This window comes from Saccopteryx leptura, chromosome 4 (genome assembly GCF_036850995.1).
Source record: "Saccopteryx leptura isolate mSacLep1 chromosome 4, mSacLep1_pri_phased_curated, whole genome shotgun sequence".
NCBI lineage: Eukaryota > Metazoa > Chordata > Mammalia > Chiroptera > Emballonuridae > Saccopteryx > Saccopteryx leptura.
In genome coordinates, this window is record NC_089506.1 from 30,666,511 (window position 1) to 30,685,931 (window position 19,421).

At 36.7% G+C, this 19,421-nt stretch overlaps 1 protein-coding gene across 1 annotated transcript in view; it reads left to right on the forward strand.

Annotated features, from left to right (window-relative positions):
- The window catches only part of ADAM32 (ADAM metallopeptidase domain 32), a 104,367-nt gene extending 86,631 nt beyond the window's left edge, over nucleotides 1-17,736 (forward strand). The window contains exons 17-21 of the mRNA XM_066383595.1: nucleotides 6,233-6,338; nucleotides 8,132-8,327; nucleotides 10,243-10,326; nucleotides 15,485-15,558; nucleotides 17,544-17,736. Of these exons, the coding sequence (XP_066239692.1) occupies nucleotides 6,233-6,338; nucleotides 8,132-8,327; nucleotides 10,243-10,326; nucleotides 15,485-15,558; nucleotides 17,544-17,736 (653 nt within the window). The remainder of the gene's footprint in view (nucleotides 1-6,232; nucleotides 6,339-8,131; nucleotides 8,328-10,242; nucleotides 10,327-15,484; nucleotides 15,559-17,543) is intronic.
- Nucleotides 17,737-19,421: the final 1,685 nt, after the last annotated feature.

Below are 19,421 nucleotides of genomic sequence, written 5' to 3' on the forward strand. Positions count from 1 at the left end.
TCAGAGAGGAAATAAATAATATAGAGACAAAAAAAAATACAGAGGATCAATGAAACCAAGAGCTGGTTCTTTGAAAAGGTAATCAAAATCTATGAACCTTTAACCAGACTCACCAAGAAAAAAAGAGAGGACTCAAATAAATAAAATTAGAAATAGGAGAGGTAACAACTGACAGCAGAAATACAAAGGGTTTGAAGAAAATACTATGAAGAACTTATGCTATAAAATTAGACAACCTAGGTGAAATGGAGAAATTCCTCAAAACATAATCTTTTAAAAAATCAATATAGAAGAATCAGAAAACCTAAACAAACCAATTTCATCAAATGAGATCAAAACAGTTATCAAATAACTCCCAACACACAAAAGTCCTGGGTTAGATGGCTTCACTGGCGAATTTTACCAAATATTCAAAGAACAACTAACTTCTATTATTCTCAAGCTATTTCAAAAAATTCAAGAGGAGGGAAGATTTCCAAACTCCTTTTATGAGGCAAGCATAATACTGATTCTAAAACCAGATAAAGACACTACAAAGAAAGAAAACTATAGACCAATATCCCTGGTGAACTTAGATGCTAAAATTCCCAACAAAATATTAGCAAACTAGATCCAGCAATACATGAAAAAAATTATACATCATGATCAGGTGGGATTTATTTTAGGGAGACATGGCTGGTACAATATCCGCAAATCAATCAATGTGATTCAACACATAAACAAAAGAAAGGATAAAAATCACATGATAATTTCAATAGATGCAGAAAAAGCATTTGATAAAATCCATCACCCATTCATGATCAAAACTCTTAGCAAAGTGGGAATATATGGAACATACCTCAACATGATAAAGGCCATCTATGAAAAACCCACAGCCAACATCATACTCAATGGGCAAAAATTAAAAGCAATCCCCTTAAGATCAGGAACAAGGCAGGGGTGCCTCCTGTCACCACTCTTATTCAACATAGTCCTGGAAGTCCTAGCCACAGCAATCAGACAACAAGAAGAAATAAAAGGCATCCAAATTGGAAAAGAGGAAGTGAAACTATCATTATTTGCTGATGATATAATACTGTACCTGGAAAACTCTAAAGTCTCAGTCAAAAAACTACTGGACCTGGTCAATAAATTCAGCAAGGTGGCAGGATATAAAATTAATAATCAAAAATCAGAGGCATTTTTATACATCAACAATGAACTGTCTGAAAGAGAAATTAAGGAAACAATCCCCTTCAGTATTGCAACCAAAAAAATAAAGTACCTAGGAGTAAGTTTAATCAAGGAGGTTAAAGACTTGTACTTGGGAAATTATAAAACATTGATAAAAGAAATCAAGGAAGATACAAGCAAGTGGATGCATATACCGTGTTTATGGATAGAAAGAATAAACATCATTAAAATGTCTACGTTACCCAAAGCAATTTATTAATTCAATGCAATTCCTATTAAAATACCAATGACATACTTCAAAGATATAGAACACATATTCCAAAAATTTGTATGGAACCAAAAAAGAACATGAATAACCTCAGCAATCTTGAAAAAGAAGAATAAAGTGGGTGGTATCACACTTCCTAATATCAAGTTATACTACAAGGCCATTGTACTCCAAACAGCTTGGTACTGGCATAAGAAAAGGCATATAGATCAATAGAACAGAACAGAGAACCCAGTATTAAGCCCACACCTTTATGGACAATTGATATTTGACAAAGGAGGTAAGAGCATACAATAGAATAAAGACATTCTCTTTAACAAATGGTGTTGGGAAAATTGGACAGCTACCTGCAAATAAATGAAACTAGACCACCAACTTACACCATTCACAAAAATAAACTCAAAATGGATAAAATACTTAAATGTAAGTCGTGAAACCATAAGGATTTTAGAAGAAAACATAGGCAGTAAGCTCTCTGACATCTCTTGCTGTAATATATTTGCTGATTTATCTCCATAGGCAAGTGAAATAAAGGACAGGATGAACAAATGGGACTATATCAAACTAAAAAACTTTTGCACAGCTAAAGAAAATATGAACAAAAAACCACAAAACTACACAATGGGAGAACATATTTGACAATACATCTAATAAGGGGTTAATAACCAAAATTTATAAAGAACTTGTAAAACTCAACACCAGGAAGATAAACAATCCAATCAAAAAATGGGCAAAAGAAATGAGTAGATACTTCTCTAACGAGTACATACAGATGGCCAATAGGCAGATGAAAAAATGTTCAACATCACTAATCATTAGAGAAATGCAAATTAAAACCACAATAAGATATCACCTCACACCAGTCAGAATGGCACTCATGAACAAAACAGCACATAATAAGTGCTGACGAGGATGTGGAGAAAAGGGAACCCTCCAGGCACTGCTGGTGGGAATATAGACTAGTACAGCCACTGTGGAAAAGAGTATGGAGATTCCTCAAAAAATTAAAAATGGAACTGCCTTTTGACCCAGCTATCCCACTTTTAGGAATATATCCTAAGAACACCACATCACTGATTCAAAAGAAGAAAAACACCCCCATATTTATGGCAGCATTGTTTACAATAGCCAAAATCTGAAAACAGCTTAAGTGTTCATCAGTGGACAAGTGGATTAAAAAACAGTGGTACACAATGAAATACTATGAGGCCATGAAAATAAAGGAAATCTTACCTTTTGCGACAACATGGATCGACCTGGAAACTATTATGTTAAGTGAAATAAGTCAGGTAGAGAAAGAAAAATATTATATGACCTCATTCATCTGAGGAGTCCAATGAACAATGTGAACTGAGGAACGGAATAGAGGCAGAGGTGGGATCAAAGGGACCAGAGGGAAAGTGACAGAAGGAAAGGGAATGAAAGGATGGGATCAGAGAAGGGAAAGAGATTGATGAAACTATATATACATAACACAGCGTTAGAGAGAGCAGAAAAGCAGATCCTGGAGGGAAGGGGGGAGGACATTAAGGGGAGTAGGGTACGGGGGATGTTGAGGGGAACTCGGGGGTGGGGGAATGTATTTGTTGGGACACTTGAATCTATGTAAACACAATAAATTTAAATCAGTAAAAAGAGACTGATATATGATTTTTTGTTTTTAAAAAGATTACTCTGATTTATAGTTTGGAGAATGCATCATGGGGAATGGAGAGTGGTGGAAGCAGGGAGTTGATTAAAAGGCTGTTGTAGCATATTAGAAGAGAATTGATAAGTCCAGCTATTGGCCATGAAGAAGTGGCCAATGAAGAAGTGAGAAGCAGTTTTTCTCAGGTTGTATTTGGGAAGTAGTGTGAGTAAGACTTGGATTATATAGTAGAGGCAGGTACTCATGGAAAAAATAAATCAAAGATGATCTCTAAGTTTTAGCCTGTATATCTGGTTGACTAAATGGCCCCATAGACTGAAATAAAGAAGTCTAGGGATAAAACAATTTGATTTTAAGATATGTTAAATTGTAAATGCCTGTTAGTCATGAGATGAGTTGAGTCAAATGTTAGGCTTTGTTCTCTATTTTATTATACCTCATAACATTGGATAATAAGATATAGAGAATCTAAGTATATTATTTAGAGTAGTAAAAGGAAAATTCTCTTAGTAGACTTGGCCAGAATGCTGAATTTAAGAGACTATTTGACGTGTGACTTCATGTTTTCAAAGTGTTGCCCTTTTAGTATTTTCATCTCATTCTGGAAAACCCAGACTGATCTAAGAGAAAGTATCTAACACTAATGAGAGGTATTCAAGGGAGAAGTTAATAATATGGCTCAAAAAAAAAATATGGCTCAATTGTACCTTTACATGCAATAGATGGACTAATAAAATTGTACTGAATTTTCAACAGAATGCATCTGACTTCTGTGATTAACATATTCTTTTATATTATCTCTCCAAACTGGACTGAATTACTCAATTTCTGAGTTTTCCTGGATATCATCATGGTGTTTAACAAGCCTTGCATTGGCATTCCTAATCTGGTATCTCAGATTCAACAACTGAACTGATTAAACATTGTGAATACTTAAAAAATAGCATTGTCTGTTTTTACAGCATATACAGAATAACCTTTGATGATCCAATGTTTAAAAATAGTGAAAAGATATCAAATTAGGAGAAGATAAAAAAAGAATAGTGGGAAAAATGTAAATCTTGGAAGGGACTGGTAAACAGGAGAAACTTTCGTGATCTAAAAGAATATAGAGAATGATTAGGTGACAATTAACAGAGACTGAATAAATCCTCTTAGTAATTCTCAGAACAGTCTATTGAGGTAGATATTATCTGCTTTTATCAGTGAATCAGTTAGGCTTAGCAAGGTTCATTTTAGAGAAGGTAACTGTGCAAATTCTAAGATGACTCCCAGACTCTCCTGATGTCCATGCCTTAAATCAGGGGTCCCCAAACTACGGCCCATGGGCTGCATGCGGCCCCACCGCACTTCCAGAAGGGGCACCTCTTTCATTGGTGGTCAGTGAGAGGAGCACAGGATGCGGACACAAAGTGCAGCGTCGCTCATGTACAGTAGTACTTCCGGTGATGCAGAATGCATGCGTCACAGCTCCGGAAGCGCATCATATCACTTGTTATGGCTAGCAGTGACAAATATGGAACCGGACATTGACCATCTCATTAGCCAAAAGCAGGCCCATAGTTCCCATTGAAATACTGGTCAGTTTGTTGATTTAAATTTACTTGTTCTTTATTTTAAATATTGTATTTGTTCTTGTTTTGTTTTTTTTTTTTACTTTAAAATAAGATATGTGCAGTGTGCATAGGGATTTGTTCATAGTTTTTTTTATAGTCCGGCCCTCCAACGGTCTGAGGGACAGTGAACTGGCCCCCTGTGTGAAACGTTTGGGGACCCCTGCCTTAGATAATCCCCTTTGATGTGAGGCAGAGCCACTGAATATATGATAGGATAGCTATCCTGTGATTAATTATATAGTGAGGTTGAAGGAATTTTGGAGGTGTAATTAAGGTCCACAATCAGTCAACTTTGGATTAATATAGATCATTCTGAGTGGGCCTAACCTAGTCATGTGAGCCCTTTAAACATGGGACATGTCAGCAAGATTCTCCAGAAGGTTTGGAAGAAATAAGCTGCCTTGCTGTGAGAGGGCCATGGGACTAGGACCTGAGGGGGAATTCCTAGGATCCAAGATCAACCCTTGGCAGATAGAAAAAAAATGAAGCTACAACTGCAAAACTCAATTCTACCAACAACCAGTGGGCTCACAAGAGGACTCCAGACTCAGCTAGTGACTTTCTTTCAGCCTAGTGAGACCTTTTACAGAGAAATCACTTGTGTCTTGCTGGACTTGTCACTTCCTGACTCTGTGACATTATAAATGGGTCTTGTAAACTGCCAAGATTTTGATAGTATTTTGCAAAATGATAAAAAACTAATATAGTAATGAAGGAAAAAATAGTTAAATATATAGGTTGGCAATTTTGGTCCCTTTATTTTAGAGTTCTTGAAGATATACAATGAGGTTTCATCAATGAGATTATGTGATAATCTGGCTTTTTATGAGTTCCTTCTCAGAATCTAAGAGAACGAGTATAATTTTGTTATATTATCTTTCTATTGCCTTCTTCCACAAAGTCCTCTCATGGTTTTCATTTCTATAACTCTTCTCTCTCCTTGCATCTTTTTTGATGAAAATAACAGAAAATGAAGCAATAGCAGGAATAACACATGCATTGCCTTTAAATTTAATTGTCTCATTTTTGACAACTTGATTAGGGCAAGTAGTTTTTTTTGTTTGTTTTTGTTTTTTGAGAGAGAAGGAGAAAGAGGAAGAGAGAGATGAGAAGCATGAACTCATAGTTGCAGCACTATACTTGTTTACTGATTGCTTCTCATATGTACCTTGATGGGGCGATGTTGGGAGCTCAAGCCGAGCCAGTGACCCCTTGCTTATGCCAGTGACCTTAAGCCCATGCCAGCGACCTTGGGCTTCAAGCCAGCGACCATGGAATGATATTGATGATCCCACAGTCATGCACTCAAACTGATGAGCCCATGCTCAAGCTGGCAACCTCGGGGGTTTCAAACCTGGAACTTCAGCATCCCAGATGCTCTATACATTGTGCCACCACTAGTCAGGCTATTAGGGAAAGTTTTGAATTAGATAATAAAGAAAAAGAAAAAGGAGACATATAATATATGAGGAAATGAAGAAGACAGAAAAAAAGGGAGTTTTAATCCAAATATTTTAAATTTGACAGGTTCAACAAATGCTCCATTTGCCTGCTATGAAGAAATACAATCTCAACTTGATAGGTTTGGGAACTGCGGTGTGGTTAGGGGCAAATATCAATCATGTCAATGGAGGTATGCTGTGCAAATATTAAAGATACTTTTCTTATGTTCTATAACATTCTATCTTTAGTTTTTCTTCATGTGTATCATTTATTCCAGTGGTTCTATTATTACATGTATATGGGAGTGAATCTCAAAATCATTAGAACTGACATATTTCCTGTGTTATAGGCTTAAATTTACATATAATTTTAAAAACATATGTAGATGACTATTAGGTTTTCAAATCCCAGATGTGTTTGAAACTTGTAGTGTCTATTGCATCTTTTCTTTCTGAACCTGCTAATTTTTCTTTATAACAATACTGTCCCTATTCATTTGATTGTTTGCTCAAGCTGAAAACTGCCCAGTGTCTATACAATGAAGTTCCTTTTTCCCTGCATCTGAAAAGCCAGATATTTGATATGTTGGTTATGACTTTATTTTAACAAACATTTATTAAGAACCTACTCTGTGCTGGACACTGGGGTAGATATTAGTTAGCAAATCAAACATGGCCCTTGCACTCATAGAGGCTGAAAACAGGTAAGCATGCCAGGTGGTTTGATTTGCTTTCTTGATTTGATTATGCTGTTACTTTTGTTTAGAGAGGCCTTACTCTGACTGTTGGAATGCTACTAATTTGTAAGCTTTGACTCAGATGGCATGTTTTCTTTGAAGTCTTCCCTGACTGATAAATTGGAATGTGTACTATGTTAAATCTCTGTAAGAATTTGTTTCATTTGTAACACTTTATTTTTATAATTATCTGTATTTATGGAATTGAATAGGGTAATATTGGTTCATAAAACCATACAGATTTCAAGTGTACAACTCAACATAACATCACATTTAGTATTAGACTGAAGATTGTTAAGGGTAGGGGTCATAATTTGTTGGGGTTTTTTTTAGGTGAGAGGAGGGGAGATAGGCAGAATCCCACATGTGCTCTGACAGGGATCCACCTGGCAACCTCATCTGGGGCTGATACTTGAATACTGACCTATTTTAACACCTGAGGCTGAGGAACTTGGACCAACTGAACTATTCTCAGAACATGGGGCCACACTTGAACCAATCAAGCCACTGGCTGTGGGAGGAGAAGAGGAAGAAGAGAAGGGGGAGAGGGAACAAGGAGAAGCAGATGGTCACTTGTCCTGTGTGCCCTGATTGGGAATTGAACCTGGGATGTCTATATACTGGCCCAATGTTCTATTCACTGAGCCACCGGCCAAGGCCTATTTTTTATTTTATTTTATTTTATTTTATTTTATTTTTTGCATTTTTCTGAAGCTGGAAACAGGGAGAGACGGTCAGACAGACTCCCGCATGCGCCCGACCGGGATCCACCTGGCACGCCCACCATGGGGCGACGCTCTGCCCACCAGGGGGCGATGCTCTGCCCATCCTAGGCGTCGCCATGTTGCGACCAGAGCCACTCTAGCGCCTGAGGCAGAGGCCACAGAGCCATCCCCAGCACCCGGGCCATCTTTGCTCCAATGGAGCCTTGGCTGCGGGAGGGGAAGAGAGAGACAGAGAGGAAGGCGCGGCGAAGGGGTGGAGAAGCAAATGGGCGCTTCTCCTGTGTGCCCTGGCCGGGAATTGAACCCGGATCCTCCGCACGCTAGGCCGACGCTCTACCGCTGAGCCAACCGGCCAGAGCTCTATTTTTTATTTTAAATGTTAGTGTTAAAGTACTAGTTTTTTCTAGATACATTGCCATAAATGATGAACCATTTATTTATTTTTGTCAAAGAAAGCAAATTTGAAGCATTTCCTATAAATGCCTAATGTGTAATAATTATATAACTTTATTTTGTTTGCAGGAATCTTATGTGTGGAAGATTAATTTGTACCTACCCTTTTCAAAGTCCTTTCTTTGAAAAAGATGTTGCTGTGCTTTATGCCTATGTGCGAAATGTTATATGTATAACTTTAGACTACCGTCTTAATGCCCCAATTACAGCTCCATTTGTAGACCCACTGGCAGTCCATGATGGTGCTGAATGTGACACTGGGAGGGTGAGCGATTTAAAATTTATTTTTTGAATCTAATTTTATTCACTTATTTAATACATATTTTCATTTTGGTATCAAATTTAAATTCATTTGTAGTGCTATGGCACCTTAAATATTTTGATAAAAAGAAAACGATTAAGCTTTACTTTGACTCTAGATAATAATAATAAGGGGGAAATGGAACTGACTGCACCTTTTCAGAATTTCAGTGTCCTGAACAAGGAAACTACCAAGTGTTTTGGGACTGGAGTAGGGAGGGAGAGACTTTGGTAATACATTGTAGTTAAGTGCTCACTAGCATAAAGTTCATTTTTCTTCTTGGACAGAAAGAAGAAATCCCACTGGGTAGTATGTATCTCCTTGGGGCCCAGTAGATAAGAGCACAAGTTAGATCATGTGCATGAATCAAATTTTCACCTCTTAACATTTTGACATTTTGCTAGTTAACTAACCCAGCAGTCAGCAAACCGGGGCTCTTTGGCCCCTTGAGTGTGGCTCTTCCACAAAATACCACGTTTTTAGCAAAGGCCAGCTTAGCAGTACCCTAATTAAGTTAATAACAATGTACCTACCTAAATAGTTTAAGTTTAAAAAATTTGGCTCTCAAAAGAAATTTCAATCATTGTACTGTTGATATTTGGCTCTGTTGACTAATGAGTTTACCGACCACTGAACTAACCAATTTGATATACAACAGCTATATGTTAAGTGGGGATAATAATAGCATTTACTCTGTGGGTTTATTAAATGAGATAGCAGTATAAAGTGGTTAGCACAATGTCTAGCACATGGTATGAGTTAAATACAGGTTGGCTATTACTATTTATTGATTTCATTATTAATGATTTCTGAGGCTGGCACAAATCTGGAGAAAACATAGAGGGGCAAAGATACTTCAGTCTCATTTAATTCCTGACAAGATCTTTGCTTGGCTTCCTCTTAATGGCCAGGACTCATGAATGCCTCCTTGAAGGAGGGGTATGCCATGGAGATCAGTAAATACATTTACACCTTGGAGCCAAAACAATAAAAAAATTACACAAATCACCTGACCAGGTGGTGTGGCACAGTGGATAGAATGTTAGACTGGGTTGTGGAGGACCTAGGTTCAAAACTCCAAGGTCACTGGCTTGAATGCAACTCACCAGCTTGAGCATGGGGTCGCTGGCTTAAGCATGGGATCATAGACATGACCCCATGGTAACTGGATTAAGCCCAAAAGTCACTAGCTTGAGCCCAAGGTCACTGGCTTGAGCTAGGGGTCACTCACTCTGCTGTAGTCCCCCAGTCAAGGCACATATGAGAAAGCAGTCAATGAACAACTAAGGTGCCACAACAAAGAATTGATGCTTTTCATCTCTCTCTGTTCCTATCTATCTGCCCCTCTCTCTGACTCTCTCTCTCTGTCACAAAAGAAAAAAAATTACACAAGTCAACAGATGTTTTGATATTAGTCAGTTGGTAATGTAGTAAAAATAGAATCTTTTCCATAACATGGATAATTCTTCTCAGTGATAATGTGTGAAAACAAATTTTACCAGGTAACATTTAATAATAATATGTCTTATATGATAAAACATTCTTGGTACATTTGTTAAAATTGATGAACCTACATTGACATATCATTGTCACCTGAAGTCTGTAGTTTATGTTAGACTTACTTATAAAATCTTAAACTACTTGGAGATTAAACCACATATTCTGAATAACACATGTGCTCAAGGAGAAATCTCAGGAGAAATAGAAAAATATGTTGCATTAAATGAAAACATAACATATAAAAATTTGTGGGATACAACAAAAACAGTATTTAAAAAGGTATTTATTGTATTGAATTATTATAGACTTATGTTATAAAATTACTGATTGTAATGTTAAGATAGCCGAACTTCTCTGACTTGGAAATTTTTTTCATTAGATTTGTGTACATCGTAAATGTGTAGAATCGAGTACGTATCAGGATGAGTTTCTTACTTGTTCAGCATCCTGCAGTAGACATGGAGTAAGTAAGCATGTGATGTTTCCCCAAATCACAACAACCCTGGACACTTTTCAGCTTGACTCATTAATATATTCAACATTTTATGGGTTCCTATGAAATGCTAGTGTTGGGTAGCCACCTTCTCCAGAGCTTCCTGAATATAATCTGAAACTGATCCCCCTATGTGGAAGGCAGAGAGAGACTGAAGTAAAGGCAGACCATTTCAGATTGGTAGGTGGCAGGTTTAATCAACAGGAAAACTTACAGGCTTGTCTTGGGCAGTGGCAAGACAAATAGTTTTCTGCACTAGTCCACCAGAAGTTTAGAAGTTGAAATAGAGGCCCTAACAATTCAGCTACATATATAGGGGGTCTTATCTGGGTTTAGTCACATACCTAGTTTAGATAGTCTCATCCCCACACTTCTTTCTCAAGATTGAGTCCTTGGGTAGCTTCTAGCACAGGGAAAGCAAGCAGAGCACACATTCCAAGCACAGCAGAAGGAGTGGGAGCCTCAAATATCCCAGGCGCAGCTTGTGGGTCACATCAGTGGTCATGTCTTTTTGGTGACCTTTCCCAACACAACCTTGTTGTGTCCAGTTTCAATATGGACCTGATTTGCATTACTAAATTTGTACCATAGTTAGTTATAGAGGCCTTTGTATAGAATGAAATTGGCCAGGATTTCTGGTTGTGTAGTTCTGGGAACTACAGTTAGCAGTGGAGGGCTATTCCCCAGCTGCCCTGCCTGGTGAACAGACCAGGTCCACAGGTGGCTGGGCTCTTTATTTAAGGTCCCAGAGCAGGCAGACCTTGTCAAGTTCCCTTGTCATTATGCAACACTGTATTGACTGCAGATGAGCAGAGCTGCTGGTTGGAACTACTAGCTGGCCACAGCAGGTAGGAACTTGGACTACCAAAATTCAAGCACTGGTTCTTGCAAACTCCTCCTGCCTTCTCCCTCGAAATCGCAATCTCAGTGGGCAAGCCCCACAGATTTACCCTTGATCCCTGTGAGGTAGAATGAGAGTAGGGACTCCTAAGAATTTACCCACAATTCTGGGGGATCTCTCTGCTACTTGAGCTCTCCTTTTCCCATTGGAGGAGCCACAGGCTCAGGGAAGACCTCTGTGTGGTGTGCTGGCCTGGGGGAGGGTCAGTGTGGTCAGTGTACTGCCACTCTCTTTTCTAATGCAGTCTGTCTCAGTCTAGTAGTTGATGCATGGGTCTGCTGTAGTCTCACTCTCGTATTCTAGAATTCTCTCAGTGGTGTCTTATTCGTGAATAGTTATTAGTTTTTTTTCTGAGTGGGAGCAAATTTGGGAACATCTTATGTTGTCATCTTGGTTACATTACTTTCCTCTATTTTTTTCTTAGTCAAAGACTTGTCGATTTGTTTATCTTTAGTAAAAACTTGCTTTTAATTTCACTGATTTTCTTCTTAGTTTTTTGGTCCTTATCTATTTCACTATGATCTTTGTAATTTTCTTTTTTTATTCTTTTTTTCTGACTTTGGGGTTTTTTTCTCTTTCTAGTTCCATTAAGTATAGTCATATTGCTTATTTGAAATGATCTATTCCTTTATATATGCATTTATCATTATAATCTACCTCTAAGAACTGTTTTTATCATATCCCAGTATTTTTGCTGTATTACATTTTTATTTTCATGTGTTTTAGACTTTTTCTGATTTTCTTTTTAACATCTTTTTCAAACCTTTGGTTGTTCAGAGTATGTTGTTTAATTTCTATATGTTTGTGAATTTTTCAGCTTTCCTCTAGTTGATGTGTAATTTCATATCATTTTGGCCAAATAGATACTTGGTGTATTTTCAAACTTCTTAAATTTGCTAAGATTTCTTTTGTGGATTATTATATGGCCTGTCCTTGGTAATATTCTATATGAACTTGAGAATGTATATTCTGCCGATATTTGATGAAATGTTCTATATACAAGATGAGGCAAAAGTAGGTTTACAGTGGTTCCTATGGAAAATAATGCAATAATTAATAATAATACAAGAATAAATTTGGTGATGAGAGGATACTTGATTTGAGGTGGTGAACACACAATACAAATGCAAATAATGTATTATAGAATTGTACACTTGAAACCTGTATAATTTTATTAATCAATGTTATTCCAATAAATTCAATTAAAAATGTGAAAAAAGAAGAAAGAATAAAAAAAATGATAATGATTTATCATATTGGCTAATATCAGCTTTCATCTTCATATAAGTACACAGAATACATTACCAGAGCCATTTTACAGATGGGAAACTGATGTCAAAAAATTATCACCTTTCCCTGGCTGGGTAGCTAAGTTGGTTAAAGTGTCATCCCATATGCCAACGTTTCTGATTTGATCACTGAGTAAGGCACATATAAGAATCAATTAACAAATGCATAAATAAGTGGGACAACAAATCGATGTTTCTCTTTCTCTCTCAAAGTTAATCAGTAATTAAAATTTACTTTAAAAATACATTTCTATTTTGTTTCTTGAATTTGACTGCTTTAGATACATCATATAAATTGAACAATACAGTATTTGTCATTTAGTGATGGCTAATTTCACTTAGTATAACGTTTTCATGCAATTCATCTATATTGTAGCATATGACAGAATTTTCTTTCTTTATAAGGATGACTAGTATTTCCTTGTATGTATAAAACACATTTTATAACTGCAGTCATCTGCTGATGGACATTTGAGTTGTTTCTACCCCCAACTCTGAGGAATAATACTGCTAGGGAAGGGGGTATGCGAACGTCACTGTGAGACTCTGTTTTCAGATCTTCTGTGTATATATCCCAGAAGTGGGATTGCAGGGTTATGTGGTAGTTCTAGTGTAAATTTTTTGAACAATTTCCATACTGTTTTTCAATATAGTTGTGCTGTATTACAGTGCCACCAACAGTATTCAAGGGTTTCTCCACATCCTTGCCAACCAACACTTGTTATTTTTTTTTACATAGCAGTCATCTTAATGGGTGAAAGTGATATGATTGTCATTTGCATTTCCCTTATGATTAGTGCTATTGAGCATCTGCTTATATCCTTGTTGGTCATTTGTGTATCATTTTTAGAGAAATGGTTATTCACGTCCCTTTTCCATTTTTAAACCAGTTTTTCTTTATTTATTTTGTTGTTGAGTTCTATATTTTTTATATATTCTGGACATTACCTCCCTATCAGGTATAAGATTTGCAAATCTTTTCTATTGTTTCTTATGGTGCTTTTTCAGTCTGTTAATTGTGTCTTTTGATGTACAAAAGTTTTTAAGGTTGTAAATTCATTTGCCTATTTTACATCTGTTGCTTGTGTCATATACAAAAAATTGTGAAGTTCAATGTCATGATTATTACCCTCTATGTTTTCTTCTAGGAGTTTGACCATCTTAGGGCTTATATTTAGGTCTTTAATCAATTTTGAGATAATTTATATATATGGTGTGAGATAAGAGAAATTTTATTCTTTTGCATTGAATATCCTGTTTTCCCATCATCATTTGCTGAAGAGACAGGCTCTGCTTTCTCCATTAGTGATCTTGGTACCTTTGTCAAAGATCACGTGACCATATTAGTAATATATTATATTATTCAATTATTGCTATAGCTGAATAAATAAATGGAGATAAGGGAAAACTCTTCCTTATGAATCAATACTGAAGTAATGAGGAGTTAATACCAATGAATGCTAAGACTAGTAGATGAGAGTTTAATGCAGTCCTAGATACTGGCATAATCTTACAAGTATCTCTTCACAAATTAATTATTACTTATAGTGGAAAATTTGAAAGACAGCACCTAACCAAATGGTCCCACAGTAACAACACAATATTAGGACAAACTGACAATAGTGTCTCTTAAGAAGGACAGCATCACATCTATAAAGTATTTCAGAGTAAATGTACAGACACACACACACAGACACAACAGTATGAAGGTGGTATGACAGAAGCCGGGACACTGAATATCTTGAACAGAGTACTTTTTTTTCTGTACACTTAAGCCTGGAAGAGAGAAATTAGATTCATGTTTTTAAATTGCTATTTTAGAAACTGAACGATGTTTTATATTATTTTGTGAAGTAGCACAGTAATCAAGGGTAGAGCTTTTGAAATCCGACTGCCTGGGTTTAAATCCTGGCTCTATCACTTAGCAGACATGTGGCTTTTAAGAAGTTAAATATCATATCTATGCCTCTGTTTCTTCATCTATAAAAATAAGAATAATAATAGTACTGATCTGAAAGGGCTGTTGTGAGGATTTAATGAGTAAATCTGTACAAAGTATTCAGAATAAAGACTCAGAGTAGGCAGCAGAAAGGTGTTTACTCTTATTTAATAATTTATTAATAACAGAAACCATCAGTTTCTAATGTTATAGTATATCTAAGTATCTGAGGCCCTTTGTAATAAAAAAGCCTTTGCTTAAAAAAATCGAACAAACAAAAACAAACCCAATAAAACTTGATAATGGCCAAGGGCAGTGTTATACTCTTAAATGTTTACCAACCACTCCTGGGGGAGGGTCAAGTCCCCGTGTAAATGCAAATACTTCAAGTTACCACATGTGGGCACTGAACTTGTGGGTTGAAAGATGTGCACAGATCTGCTCTGGGAAGTGGTAGCCGCTGGCCTCCAGCACACCACCTGACGGGGGCTCATTTTCGTTAGAATTTTAGTAGGTGTTTTTGAAGTTGCACACTAAAATTTCAGGAGAACATTTGAAGATGTTAAATTTTCTTGATGCAAATGCTGTGAGCCTTATTTCCTAGCTTTATTTAGCTGTCATGTGTGTATATGTGTATGCCTGTGTCTCTCCATGTGTGAACAAAAGCTTTAGGCTAAGAAATGAAGCATTTAATTAATTTCTACAATATACCTGTACACTGGATTGTGTGTTCAGCACCCCAACTCAAGTGTGTATCTATCACCATTTATCCTTCTATACCCTGTTACTTATAACAATAAAATTAAGAACATTGCAATTAGTTTGCTGCAACTTTGAAAGTAAAAATAGAGAGCTTATTTTTTTGTTCTAGATAAATTAAGTAAACAAAATTATGCTACATAAAAATACAAATGTAAGTTTCATGATCCATCTGATAATTTTATTTTTTATGAAAAAATGTTTTTAAATGATTATTTAAAAATTAAAAAATTATCCTAGGTGTGCAATTCTAAATTTGTGTGCCATTGTGATGCTGGCTGGAGTGGTTCAGACTGCAATGTGCGTTCCAGAAAAGCTTACAGAGAAACACCAGGCAAGTGTCTATTTCTTTACATATCCAGTTAATAAAATTCTCAAATACAGTATCTTGACAAAACAAAATGAGATTTTTGCTACTTAGGAATATTTGTAGTTCAAAGATAAATGGGTTTCTTTCAAGAAATAGAAACCAAGTATGTGTTCTTAATCTTGCTCTTTTTTTTCTCTAATATTAACTTTCAAATACCATCAATGAAGCTGAGAGTATCTTTTATAATTTTTATTTACTGATATCACTGTCTCTCCTTTAAGACTATCTTTTAACATTCCTTATTTCATCATTGGTCCTGTGATCTCAGCTATATAAAGACATTTAATCTGTGTTGCTATGTGTCTGTTTTAGAAAAACTAAAGAAAATTGAAGATAAGTATTACTCTGAAGAAGTATACAGTTTAAATAAGAAAAGCCATAAATTGCTGTTAAAGAGATGACAAAGATGCCCGACCTAGCCAGTGGCATAGTGGATAGAGCATCGACCTGGGATGCTGAGGACCCAGGTTCAAAACCCTGAGGCTGGCCCTGGCTTGTTTGCTCAGCGGTAGAGCGTCAGCCTGGTGTGTGGAAGTCCCGTGTTCAATTCCTGGCCAGGGCACACAGGAGAGGCGCCCATCTGCTTCTCCACCCCTCCCCCTCCCCTTCCTCTCTGTCTCTCTCTTCCTCTCCCGCAGCCGAGGCTCCATTGGAGCAAAAAGATGGCCCGGGCGCTGGGGATGGCTCTGTGGCCTCTGCCCCAGGCGCTAGAGTGGCTCTGGCCGACAGAGCGACGCCCCGGATGGGCAGAGCATCGCCCCCTGGTGGGCGTGCCAGGTGGATCCCGGTCGGGCGCATGCGGGTGTCTGTCTGACTGCCTCCCCGTTTCCAGCTTCAGAAAAATACAAAACAAAACAAAACAAAAAACCCTGAGGTTGCCGGCTTGAGTGTGGGATCATAGACATGACCCCATGGTCACTGGCTTGAACATAAAGGTCTCTGGCTTGAAACCCTAGGTCTCTGGCTTGGGCAAGAGGTCATTGGCTCAGCAGGAGCCCCTCTGTCAAGGCATATGTGAGAAAGCAATCAATGAACAACTAAGGTGCTGCAATGAAGAATTGATGCTTCTCATTTCTCTCCCTTCCTGTCTGTCTTTATTGCTTAAAAAAAAATAGAGATCACAGAGGGATGCTAGCACAATATTGTATTTGTTCATTATGACTGGCTTCTGTTACTTATTCATTGACTTGGAAAATATATATTTATTGAACTCCTAACACATGCTCAGCTAGTCATGTGAGGGATCTATAGTAAACTAAACAAAGTCTCTCTTTTCATGGAGCTTAAAGAATATGTTTAGGGCACCATACCCAGTGCTAACTTGTTGTAGAAGAGCATTAGAAATAAAATGTCCTGATTTTTATGCCAGTGCCATTTTATGCAATGACTCCATATATAAAAATAGATCCCTAATATCAAAAAGTCAACAATCTAATAAATAAAAATAGGAGATTCTGTGATAATGCTACCTGTAACAATGCAAATTTATTGGATAACCTTGCAATTACACCATGCCGCATTATATATCGTTGAAGCATTTAGGCCTGCCTACAGTGTTATAGTGAGATTTTGCTGTAGCTGTTTATAATATAGAATATGTCACAACTTTCTGGAACTTGGTTTCTATTCTTTTAGAATGAAAGGTAATAGAGATAATCCAATGTATTATGACTCTATTATTTTTCTTTTTTCCTTTTGATTGAGTTCACTGGGGTGACATTGGTTAACAAAATTATACAGGTTTCAGGTGGGTGATTCTACAATATACCTGTACCCTGGATTGTGTGTTCACCACCCCAACTCGAGTGTGTCTTTATCACCATTTATCCTCCTCTACCCTGTTACTTATAACAACAAAATTAGGAACATCCAATTAGTTCGCTGCAACTTTGAAAGTAAAAATAGACTGCTTAATTTTTTGCTCTGATTTTTTAATGTTTTTATTTTTTTATTTTTAGGTTTAATCATGGAAAGAGCTTTTTGGAAATCTGGAAAGAACCTGTGGCTTCTAGTTTTCTACACTGCTGTCCCTGTTCTCATCATAGCAACCATAATAGCTATTTCATGCAGTTGTTTGAAAAAGAGGTTCACCAAGGAAGAGGAATCCCTAAGTAGCGAGTAAATTTGTGTTCTGAAGCTAAACTTTAGTACTTTTTGAATCTAATAATATGTAAGGAATTATCATGAGCGGCAACAATACATTTTATAAGGATTTTGAGTGCTACATTAGAATGTCATTTAATTGTGAGTGATAATTCTGAATAGTCCCATTTTAGAGATACCAAAATTTGGCAGTGTGGTCCTGGCCAGTTGGCTCAGCAGTAGAGCATCAACTTGGAGTATGGAAGTCTTGGGTTTGATTTCTGTTCAGGGCACACAGGAGAAGTGACCATTTGCTTCTCCACCGCTGCCCCTACTCATCTCTCTCTCTCTTCTCTCTTCCCATGGTTATGGCTTGAATGGTTCAAATAAAGTTGGCCCCGGGCATAGGGGATGGCTCTATGGCCTCGCCTCAGGTGCTAAAATAGCTCAGTTGCTGAGCAACAGAGCAACAGCCCCGACAGGCAGAGTATTGCCTGGTAGGAGGCTTGCTGTGTGGATCCCAGTCAGGAGCGTATGTGGGAGTCTGTCTTTGCCTTCCCACTTCTCACCTAATAAAAAAAATTGGCAGTGTAGTTTAAGTAACTTTCCAAAGTCATTGCCTTTGAAATTGAGAGAGAAAGAAATCTATGTATCTCCATTTATTTCTTTCAAATACCCTAGTGGTTCTCAGTGATCTGTGTCACCTTACAGGAGAAACACTAGAGTATTTATTAAAATGGAGATTTCTGGGCCTTATCACACATGAAATATTTTCAGTTTGCATTGCTGACTTATGTAAGAATTTTAAAAAGATTCTCTGGGTAAAGTCTTCAGAAGGTAAATTTATAATTTGGCCTGCTACATATTTGTATTTTTCTAGATAAATAATTCGAACACAAAGAGAACAAGTGACAAACACCTATTTACCCACCATTAGATATAAGCAAATGTTAATATTTTATTTATTTTTCTTATGAAATGGTCATCGCATCCACTTGCTGCAACCCCCTTCTATTATTATCCTCATACTGCAGAGAACACTCTCTATACTGAGAGTTGATGTGCAGCATGTATTTTTACTACATGGCTGTATCCATGTGACATCTAGAATTATATATTATTTTAAATATTTATACTTTTTTATAGATACCTTTCTTCTAATTCTAATTTTTTATGTGGTTTTTCTTTTTCATGAGTTGTCTTCTCAGAAGTTTTTCTATTTTATTAGTGATTTGAAAAACATAAGATTTGGTTTTGTTGAAATTTTTATATTTTGTGTTTATTATCCTTAAGTTACTCTCTTTTCTTCTATCTGCCCTGTTTGCCTTTACTCTGTTTTAATTCTAGCTTTCTTGAGTCGAATGCTTTGTTTATTCATTGTAAATATTTCTTGTTTTAACATATACTTTAAAAGCTAAAATTTACTCTGTATGTCATTTTATCTGCACTCTCCAGTTTTTAAGATATAGTTGACATTTAGTTCAAAAAATTAGAAATTTCTAGATGATTTCTTATTTACATCATGGCTAACCTATGTGTTTTAGTTTCCAGTTGTGTGATTTCTTTTTGTTGCTGTAAAAGTTATATTCCAATTTTATTACTTACTGGGAGAGATCTGTGTCTATTATTTATATTCTTAAATGTTGGAACCAGAGAGGAGGTCAATTTTTGTAAAAAAAAAAAAGTGTTGCTGAAATGTACGCTTCAATTATTGTGAAATGTAAT